General features: G+C 46.8%; 1 protein-coding gene across 1 annotated transcript in view; it reads right to left on the bottom strand.

Annotated features, from left to right (window-relative positions):
• Positions 1-5206: 5206 nt before the first annotated feature.
• The window catches only part of UTP14A (UTP14A small subunit processome component), a 20682-nt gene continuing 15055 nt past the window's right edge, over positions 5207-10833 (bottom strand). The window contains exons 13-15 of the mRNA XM_075572836.1: positions 10413-10606; positions 8096-8192; positions 5207-6313 (exon numbers count right to left, since the gene is read on the bottom strand). Coding sequence (XP_075428951.1) covers positions 6035-6313; positions 8096-8192; positions 10413-10606 — 570 coding nt within the window. The 3' untranslated portion in view covers positions 5207-6034. The remainder of the gene's footprint in view (positions 6314-8095; positions 8193-10412; positions 10607-10833) is intronic.

Genomic DNA, 10833 nt, shown 5'->3' with positions numbered 1-10833 from the left:
CTGAGAAGAGTAGGGGACCCAGAACAGAGCCTTGCGGGACACCACAGGTGATATCCAGGGGGTTGGAGTTAGAGCCTGAGATGGACACATGTTGGGATCTTCCTGATAGGTAGGACTGAAACCAGTTTAAAGCATGCTTCCCTATTCCAGAGCTCTGGAGTTTGTTAAGCCGGATAACATGATCAACTGTGTCAAAAGCCTTTGCAAAATCTAGGAATTCTGCACCAGTGAGTTGTCCCCGTTCCATTCCACACTGGATTTCATTGCAAACTTTTAGCAGGGTAGTTACGATGGAGTGTTTGGGACGAAAGCCAGATTGGAATTGGCTAGGGAAATTTGTCTTGGTATAGTAATCGCTGAATTGGGAGTGGACACATTTTTCCATGACTTTGGATAGAATTGGGAGAAGGGAGATTGGCCTGTAGTTTGAGACAATGTTTTTGTCCCCACTTTTGAAGATTGGGACAACTCTGGCAGTTTTCCAGGTCTTAGGGATATGGCCTGCAGACAGGATAGAGTTGACTATGGAAGAAATTGGTTTGGCAATCGCTGGGGCACCAAGTCGTAGGAACTTTAGATTGTAGTAAGTCAGGACCACATTGGCTGCTTAGTTTTAGTTTGAGGATCGCTTGCGTAATCTCCTCTTCAGATACTGGGCCAAATTGAAAATTGTGGGCAGTGTTGGGAGGGGGTGGGGCTATATGGGTACTCCCAGGATGAGATTCAGGTTTGTGGTTTGGGCTGCGTTTCGCTAATAAGTTAGTGGCACACCCCACAAAGTAATCATTGAATGCATTTGCAATGTCAGTGGGGTTTGTCAGAGTAATATCCACCTTAGTGATATTACTTGGTTGTTGATGGTTAGAAGGCTGGAATATATTGTTGATAACCTTCCAGAAGTTAGCTGGGTTTGATGTATTCTGGTGGAGATTGTCATAGTAATATTGTGCTTTTGCGTGCCTTGTTTGCCTTGTGCACATGTTCCGCAGGCATCTGTAGTGATTGAGATCCTTGGTAGTGCCAGTTACTTTGTAGCTTTTCCACAAGGTATCCCTGAACTGCTAGAGTGCTATAAGGTCAGTTGTAACCCATGGAAGGTGGGTCCCCCGTACCCTTATTTTGTGTAGTGGAGCATGGGTATCGCAGAGTTTTAAGAACTCGGATTGGAAATAGTCGAGCGCAGAAGCAGGGTCAGGAATTAAATCGATTCTGTGCCATGGGCAGTTGGTAAGGTCATCCAGAAACTGTTGTGGGTTAAAGTTTTTAAATGTTCTAGTGAGAACTTTAGGGCTTGAATGGGGCGGTTTAATTTTCCTTACACAGTACACTATTGCATGGTCACTGAAAATATCAGGAAGGATGCCAGAGGATTGGATTCTGCTGGGGTTTGAGGAAAGAATCCAGTCTAGCATGGAATGGTTGTGCGATTTCAGGTTTGTCCGTGTGGGTTGGAAAATGAGTTGCGATAGGTTAAGTGACTTGAGTTGTATCTGGATTTTGTGGTTTTTAGGGTCAAGCCAATTGAAGTTGAAATCCCCAAGAACTAGCAGCTCACTCTTCTCATTCAGAGAGGAAATGGAGCCAAGAAACTGGGTGATATCAGTCAGGGATTGTAGAGGGGCGGTAGATACCAGCAACCAAGATGGGCTTAGAAAAGGGGAGGCAGATTTTGCCAACTAGAATTTCAAAAGAGAGTGGGTTTGGGGGGCAATTTAACAGTGTAAATTGTAAGGTGTCTGCAATATAAAATAACACCCCTCCTCCTCTCTTTGACCTATCTCTCCTAGAAATGGAGTATCCCTGAATGGCGATATTTGCATCAGGGGTTTTAGGGGTTAGCCATGTTTCTGTAAGAACGATGGCTTTGGGTTTATGAATAAGGCACCATGCCCTTAGTTCGTCCAGTTTGGGCAGCAGGCTCCGGATATTTATATGGGCGACAGATAGCCCTTTTTGTAATTTAAAGGTGGAATTCTCAGGGGCATGGAACAGAGCTGAAATGGGAGGACCTGGGTTAGGTTCAATATCACCTGCTAAAGAGAGTAACAGTATGAGTAGAAATTTTGGTAGTTGTTTGCAAGTCGTACATTTGTGGTGTTTGCAATTTGAGTGAGCAGTGGTTGATGTGCTGGTTTTTAGAGTTCTCCATCAACATTCAGTAGATAGTGCAAGGCTTTTGAGTAGTCCAGGGTGTATGGTGTTGTTGGGTGTGGGCCAGGAGGGAGGAGTTTGAAGTGAATAGAGAGAGTAACATCTCCATGAGGCCAGGAGAAAGAAAAAAGTTAAGATACATAGCAGGTTCATTATGCCAGAGGTAGGCAGTGCTGCATGGAGCTGTTGTGAGCAAAGTGAGTGTGTGCAGACTAAACAGCAGGCGTGTGCCTGTTCCTTGTCAAATGTTTTGTTGCATTGCAATGCTGGAGTCAATTCAGGGTTTCAGTGGGCTGAGTGGGTGTGGGAGGTATTTTTGTGCAGTCAGTTTTGGGAGAGGCTGCAGTGAAATAAGTTGTAAAGGGGTGGGGAGGTTAAAATATGCATTTTAACAAGCATGGGATCATAGTGTGGTCATATAAGCTCACCGTTTGTTGCCTTGAGTAAAAGAGTTTGCAGAAAGATGAAGTCCCCAGTCACCGCTAATCAAACTATAGTCTAACTATATATTGTCACTTAAAATGATCTCTTAAGATGCCAATGCAGGGGGGATATTTGTTTTATACAACTAAAGCAGTCACATGACCCTCCCCCCGCCCCAATAAATCAGCTTGTTCCAGTTGGTCAATTAGCAGCACACAGTTAAGAGGGAGGGGGGGGGAGAGAAACACCACTTGCAGATCATGGACATACCAATAGATCAATAGCACAAGTATTTCCCATGTTATTTTTTTTATTATCTACTTGTATCCTACCTCGGCTGCCTGAATCCTATTTAATAAAATGTGTTACTTCGAAAGTCCTTTGCTTTTGAGGTGTGCTGCATTGAATTCTGGGGGATTGTTAGAAACAACCGAGTGCAAAAACATATACTGCATGTCATTTCTTAATGTCTGCAATACACACAGATTATTTTCTAGCTATATTACCTCTTATTAAATCAACATAAATACATTCACTGATGTGGAAGGTAATATATCGTTATGAAAGCTCACGAACAGCATCATCTATTTATAATTTTCATGTTGATACAATAAAGGGCATTAAATGGCAAACACTACGGTTGTATCCAATATCATTGTATCCATAATGGATTAAGGACGATCACAGCCCCGCAATGTCTCCGTAATAACCATTCTGGTATAAGAGATTATCTCTAGCAGCCGTAATATGCTACATTAAGACATATTAGCTGGATGGATCAAAATGAAATAAATGCAAAGCGGTTAGAAGAAATAAAACGATAAGCGCTCTTAGATTGAACTTCCATTTTTTTTTTATTGTGATAAATGTCATAGAAAATGTGTTTTTTATTGGCTTATTTACCATACAGTAGGAAGCAACATGTAAATGGCATGTAGGAGAAATGTGGGCAGAGTAAAAGGAATATTGTGATATTGCGAGAGAGGAGAGGGGAAGGAAGTGTGTGGAGATCTACAATCAGCGTAAGGAGAGGAGGTGGGTCACCCAAATTTGGAAGGTTTTACTTGTTTTTTGAACTTCCAAAAATCTAATGGGTTTAGGTGGGGAGAAAGAGAGAGAGGGGGGGGAAGAGAGAGAGAGGGGGGGGGAAGAGAGAGGGGGGGGGAAGAGAGAGAGAGAGGGGGGGAAGAGAGAGAGAGGGGAAGAGAGAGAGGGGGAGGAGAGAAAGGGGGCGAGAGAGAAGGGGGTGGGGGGGGGGAAGAGAGAGAAGGGGGTGGGGGGGGAAGAGAGAGAAGGGGATGGGGGGGGGAAGAGAGAGAAGGGGGTGGGGGGGGAAGAGAGAGAAGGGGGTGGGGGGAAGAGAGAGAAGGGGGTGGGGGGAAGAGAGAGAAGGGGGTGGGGGGAAGAGAGAGAAGAGGGTGGGGGGAAGAGAGAGAAGGGGGTGGGGGGAAAAGAGAGAGGGGTGGGGGGAAAAGAGAGAGGGGTGGGGGGAAAAGAGAGGGGTGGGGGGGAGAGAGGGGTGGGGGGGGAAAGAGAGAGGGGTGGGGGGGAAGAGAGAAGGGGGTGGGGGGAAAAGAGAGAGGGGTGGGGGGAAAAGAGAGAGGGGTGGGGGGAAAAGAGAGAGGGGTGGGGGGAAAAGAGAGGGGTGGGGGGGAGAGAGGGGTGGGGGGGAAAGAGAGGGGTGGGGGGAAAGAGAGAGGGGTGGGGGGGAAAGAGAGAGGGGTGGGGGGGAAGAGAGAGGGGTGGGGGGGAAAGAGAGAGGGATGGGGGAGAAAGAGAGAGGGATGGGGGGGAAAGAGAGAGGGTGGGGGGGAAAGAGAGAGGGTGGGGGGGAAAGAGAGAGGATGGGGGGGGGAAGAGAGAGGATGGGGGGGGGGAAGAGAGAGGGTGGGGGGGGAAGAGAGAGGGTGGGGGGGGAAGAGAGAGGGTGGGGGGGGAAGAGAGAGGGTGGGGGGGGGAAGAGAGAGGGGGGGGAAGAGAGAGGGTGGGGGGGGGGAAGAGAGAGGGTGGGGGGGGGGAAGAGAGAGGGTGGGGGGGGGAAGAGAGAGGGTGGGGGGGGGAAGAGAGAGTTGGGGGAAAGAGAGAGGGTGGGGGGGAAAGAGAGAGGGTGGGGGGGGAAGAGAGAGGGTGGGGGGGGAAGAGAGAGGGTGGGGGGGGGGAAGAGAGAGGGTGGGGGGGGGGGAAGAGAGAGGGTGGGGGGGGAAGAGAGAGGGTGGGGGGGGGGGAAGAGAGAGGGTGGGGGGGGGAAGAGAGAGGGTGGGGGGGGGGAAGAGAGAGGGTGGGGGGGGAAAGAGAGAGGGTGGGGGGGGAAAGAGAGATGGTGGGGGGGGAAAGAGAGAGTTGGGGGAAAGAGAGAGGGTGGGGGGGGAAAGAGAGAGGGTGGGGGGGGAAAGAGAGAGGGTGGGGGGGGAAAGAGAGAGGGTGGGGGGGGAAAGAGAGGGTGGGGGGGGGAAGAGAGAGGGTGGGGGGGGAAAGAGAGAGGGTGGGGGGGAAAGAGAGATGTGGGGGGGGAAAGAGAGATGGTGGGGGGGGAAAGAGAGATGGTGGGGGGGGAAAGAGAGATGGTGGGGGGGGAAAGAGAGAGGGTGGGGGGGGGGGAAAGAGAGAGGGTGGGGGGGGGGAAAGAGAGAGGGTGGGGGGGGGGAAAGAGAGAGGGTGGGGGGGGGGGAAAGAGAGAGGGTGGGGGGGGAAAGAGAGAGGGTGGGGGGGGAAAGAGAGAGGGTGGGGGGGGAAAGAGAGAGGGTGGGGGGGGGGAAGAGAGACGGGTGGGAGAGGGGTACCTGGGAACATACCCGAGACACTTGGTAAATAAATTGATTTAAATATGCAAATGAACCAATTTAAATATGCAACTACATATTTCTCAGGTGTCTCTCTGCATTCTCCACGTTGTCTAGATGAGTGTTTTCAGCGGTAAGGAAGTCATTGGGTACTCTACTAAAATAGAACCTCACTCTTATATTTTAGGGCAGATTATTTGGGCAAAAAAGGAGAGATTACAAACTAGGATTTTACCCAATATTCCCAAATACAACCAGCTTTGAGATTTCCACAGAAACCCCAGGACAGCGCGTTTTCTAAGATTCAATGGGAAGTGTTGGCACACATCATCTCATACCCAACTACCACCTTCCAGGAGGGACAATCAGGCTCGCTACATCTGTATATAAAAGAACAATTCCCCTTTGAAACACCGCGGGCTGATCACTGGAAGAAAAATAAAAGACAGATGAATATTGTGAGCAGCGATGGGATCAGGCTTGTGTGTCGGTTCCATCCAGCTTCTTTATTCAAATCAGTTTCTTCTCAAACGGACAATGATTCTTTGTGGTCAAACCCGGCTCTACAATCTGCACGTTTCTCATCAGATAAACAAGCTACTCCACTTCATGCAAAGTCTGTTGGGTAAAGGACATGACCGCAGTCTCATGGGACGCTCCACCACCAACCACAGATGGAATCAGGGTCTTGCTGCCTTCTTTCTCTGCTGTGGTCTCTTACGATGCGGGTGTGTCGACTGCTGTTTGTTTTGCTTCAGTTCAACAGCAGGTTTTGTTGAACTATGCTTCTGGAAGACATCTTCTGTGATGGGTTCAATGATATGCCCCTGTTTGGTAATGACCCGAGGGGCGGTCAGCTTCTGGAAAGACCTCTGTGTATTCCATGTTGTGCCGATAGGTGCTCTGATGGTGCTCTCAAAATGCTGCCGGTTATTAAATGGGAAAGGAAGTTCATTAACCTGCAACGGAAACACAAATAGAGAGAATGATTAATAATGCTGTCAAGTAGCAGATGCTGTGTACCACTATAGTACGAAGTTATTTGACCAGGAAATAAAGAATGATATCCGTGTTCCAATAAAGTACACCCTGGGAAGCCCAGAGCAATCAAGTGATTTGGCACAGCCTACAAGTGGCACGGGCAGGGCCTGAAAGGTACCTCCTTACTGGTGTAGATACCGGGTGTAAAGCTCTGTTCTGGGGAAACAATATGGCCAACAAAGAGTGCGGGCTCTGTGCGCCAAAGGAAGCTGCGACGTCATTGGACGATAACAGCAGCTAGGTTTCCTCCGTACGTTTATCTCTCAATCTCTCGGGGGAGTCGCCCCCCCCCTCTAAATTATGTATAAAATATATATATATATTGTGACATAGTCCAAAGATGTTAGGCAGCTTTCTGCCCCATTTTAGGTCAGAAAGTGCAGGAATAGTTAAAAATGATCCGTTCCACAGCTTCCCATTAACTCAGGCAGCTGGATGGAAAATCCAGACCACAGATTACAATGGCTCTAGTTCTCCCTCACCTGCTCTTCTAATCACATGCACAGGTATTTAGAGCAGAGAGGTTTTGCATTTCACTCTCTCTCCTTAGAGCCTGGAGGCTGGGGGTATCGCTGCTCCCCGGAATCCAGTTCGGGGTGGACGGCCCCTCCAAGTATCACAGTACCAGAGGATTTGCCTGGACACTTGGGACCGAGTTCCCACCACGAACAGATAAGACAAAACAAATGGTTATTGCTGTTGCTAAAAGACTGTGCTGTATCTAGTGACCCTAAATGAGAGAGCATTGTTTTAAGCTGGGGAACCAGGTTAGTTGGCCAGCAGCTGTTAGAGAGACTGATTCTGATGTGTAGTTAGATCCCTGAAAGGGATAGGATTTTGTTTATATAATTTTGTTTCTTGCTATTTGAAATAACAGTGTGGGAAATACTGTAACACTGAAATGAGTGAACTGCTGAATGAAAGTACCTCTAATCTACACTTGTTAAAGCTGCAGTACCTTACTTGGATGAAAATAAAGCAGGCAGAAGCCTGAGTTAAGCAGCGTAATACTTTGCATGATCCTGTTTTTTGTATAAATAACCCTAGAAGACTGTGTCGGGAAGAACCCAGACAGACGTCAGCACTACAAAAGAGGGGCGTTTGTCACTATATATATATATATATATATATATATATATATATATATATATATATATATATATATATATATATATATATATATATATATATATATATATATTTAACTTATTGGAGGGGATTTCTGCTTGAACCCACAAGCTTGTGTCTTCGAGGTCATGATGCTTATTGAATGTATGTTTACCATTCAGTTCTGGCAGGGCCTTTAACACATTTAAAAACAATGAGTTTACATGAAGATTTCACCCCAAAAGGTGTTAACATTGTCTCTCATATTTAGTGCCGGCAGTAAAGCCCAGTTCATGTGACGTTGTAATACTTTGAACCAACAAAAATATATTTAACGATATAATGTTCCTTAATCAAATGGTATACATATAAATGAAGCACCATGTACAACAAGCACATAGCTTTGCCGAGACCGCAAGACTTTGAGCAATATGGGCAGTAAATGATTCATTCATCACTTGCTTTGGCTCCATAAACGATGTGAAGTTGCTGTACCGGACTGAACCACAGGATATAGCATGATAGTAACAGGTAACGTATACTCCACTACCTCCTAATACCTTACGTTGGTTCTGTAACCCCTCTCTCCTCACCTGATGGGCTGCAGCCATGATATTCCTCCTCTCGCTTATAATGACGTTTGGGAGATGCCGATCCTTTCTTGACCGCGCAGAAGCTTTGATAATAAACCTAGGAAGAAGATTAAGCATTTTATACATATGAATTAAGGAAGCTATGCATCAAGACGACTGGCACAAGAGCACAGCCTTGTGTTAATGCAAGTCGAATGAAACCAATGTATTTTCCCATTTAATACAGCTGTTCCAAGATCGTTACACTGATTTGCTAAACGTGAACACACAACGGCCTAAATAATCCTTAACTGCTCCCACAGCTCCCCTATCGCTTGTTAACTAAAGAACGGCAAAAGCACAATTATTGTTACAGGAGCAATTCCCGCTTGTTTTTTTATTACCGTTTTTTTAATATAGGATTGAAGCAGGGGGTCTCCAGAGCTGAACCCCAACCATTTCTGCTCCAGGGACCACATTTCCATATATCCAGACCTCCGTCGGGGGTGCCGGCATCTCGCTAAAGTTTAAAGCTCCCGCGTCGCTCGGGCCAAGAGGAAGCCGCCCAGGATGATGTCACGACTTCCTATTGGCCTGCAGGGCCCAGAGGAAGCCCGTCCAGGATGATGTCACGACTTCCTATTGGCCTGCAGGGCCCAGAGGACGCCGCCCAGGATGATGTCACGACTTCCTATTGGCCTGCAGGGCCCAGAGGACGCCGCCCAGGATGATGTCACGACTTCCTATTGGCCTGCAGGGCCCGGGAGCTTTGAAACTCCGCCATTAGATGCACCCTGCTAGCTGAGTGGAGCAGCTAACTGCACCTCTTACGGAGGTATCTCCGGAAGCAGGGGTTCCCCCGGAGCTGACATTAATGGGGTTCAGCTCCGGAGACCACCTGCTTCAAATCCTATGTTAAAAATTAAAAAATAAATCACCAGCTGGAATTGACTCTTTAAGGGACTCATTTTTCATTAAATGATTCGAGTTATTTTGAAAACAGCCTCTGGCCCCATAGTTATTTATTTTTGATAATAGTTGTTGTTTTTTCACATTTTTCTTTTTGGGACCGGTTTGTGCTCCGACGCTTGTCCTCTCACCTGGTTGGGGATTTTGGAAAATCCTTGTAGGAGCAGCATATGACACCATAGGGACTTATTTTTTGATAATTATTAAAAAAAATTCTATTTGTCGTGCATAATTTGCTTAAAGCGCCTAAATGCTGCACTATAACCCTATTTGGAGTTTTTTTACATTACACCAAGACTTTTTTTTTGCTGATTTTCACTATCAGTATGATGACATCCTAACCCCCTTGAGCAGACTTGCAGACCCCAAAGTCTTTTCCAAGAACAACTAATAATCCTACTAACGCAGGTCACCTTTTTCTGCAATAAAAGGCTCTAAAAACAATTCCGATGAGACATCCCAGCGCTCATCTCCAACTCTTCCAAAGAAAATCACTTTCAGGTCCGACAACCGGTTTGATGAAACAGGAAGGTTCCACGTGAAAAGCCACGGTCAACATTATAAAGGAATTAATGATGGCGTCTACAAGGAATTAACCAGAAATGCACTGATGTTAAATTTAAAACAAAAACGCCAGGTATCTCTTACGTTAAAACTGCACTTCAGGGAGAAATGTTACATTTTGAGCAAGTCGTCCATTAAACATGCATTCTACTTGCTTTCAGATTGTAACTGTTTCCAAGCAAATGGCATTTACTGCTCGAAAAAAACAAATGGTTCTGATGGATAAGAAGGTGACAGTATCGGCCAAAGGAGAAATCCGTGAGTCGTTTCTGAAAAGCTCAAATACTGGAACAGTACTTCAAACCGTGTATTTAATCAGACGTCAGTAAAAAGATTCCCAGGTTAATTCTCAGCATAAAGAATTAGCGGCAACACAGAACTAAACGCTCAATCCCCCCAGAGCGGGCAAGAATGGGGCCAGCCACGCTCCCGCTAATCCACCCCCCATCCCACCCCCGCGCTTACCTCCGGCCTGGGCAGCAGCCACAAGGATCTGAGGCAGAGGGGGGGAGCCAAAACAACTTACTGACCCTGCTCCCACTTCCCGAGCAGCAGGGGGGACCAGGGCAGCAAAAAGTTAAAATAAATGAGAGACGTGGAGAGGGGCTGTACACACACACACACACACACACACACACACACACACACACACACACACACACACACACACACACACACACTTCTTGTATCCCTTACATCTGCACTGCTGGAATAAATGAAAGAGAAGACCCTGTGTGCGTATTGTGCAGTTCTGCTCCCAATACAGGCCAGGCCAGCACTTTGGTACGGCCACGTGCACACTTACCTCTTGCGTTTCTTCTTGCTGGGTTTCAGGGCGGTCCCTCCCCACTCTCCCCAGCCGGGTAACACCAGGTTGATGTCCTTCGGTTTCCCAGCCTGCTCTGCGTTGCGCTTCTCCTTTAAGAAGTCGCTGATGACATCATCTCCGGCAAACGCTTCTTTGATGATCATCTTTTGATCTGTCTCTTGATCTTCTTCCTACGAAGCGACCAACAGCAACAAATACACTAAACGCCGTAAAAGCTTTATAGAAAGATGAATCAGAAAGTGGAAGATTCTAATAATCAGAAATGTTAAAAGGCTAATTGGTGGTAGATTTTATCAATTAGCAATAGTTGATATGTACAGCATTAAACAGACTAGAGACCTATAAGAGTTTAACGCATAATATTAGTATCCTGCCCCCTGAGAACGTCCCTGGTAAC

Source organism: Ascaphus truei, chromosome 16, assembly GCF_040206685.1.
Source record: "Ascaphus truei isolate aAscTru1 chromosome 16, aAscTru1.hap1, whole genome shotgun sequence".
In the NCBI taxonomy this organism is placed as follows: Eukaryota; Metazoa; Chordata; class Amphibia; order Anura; family Ascaphidae; genus Ascaphus; species Ascaphus truei.
Note: the sequence above shows the minus strand (reverse complement) of the source record. Positions and strands in the feature narration are given on the sequence as shown.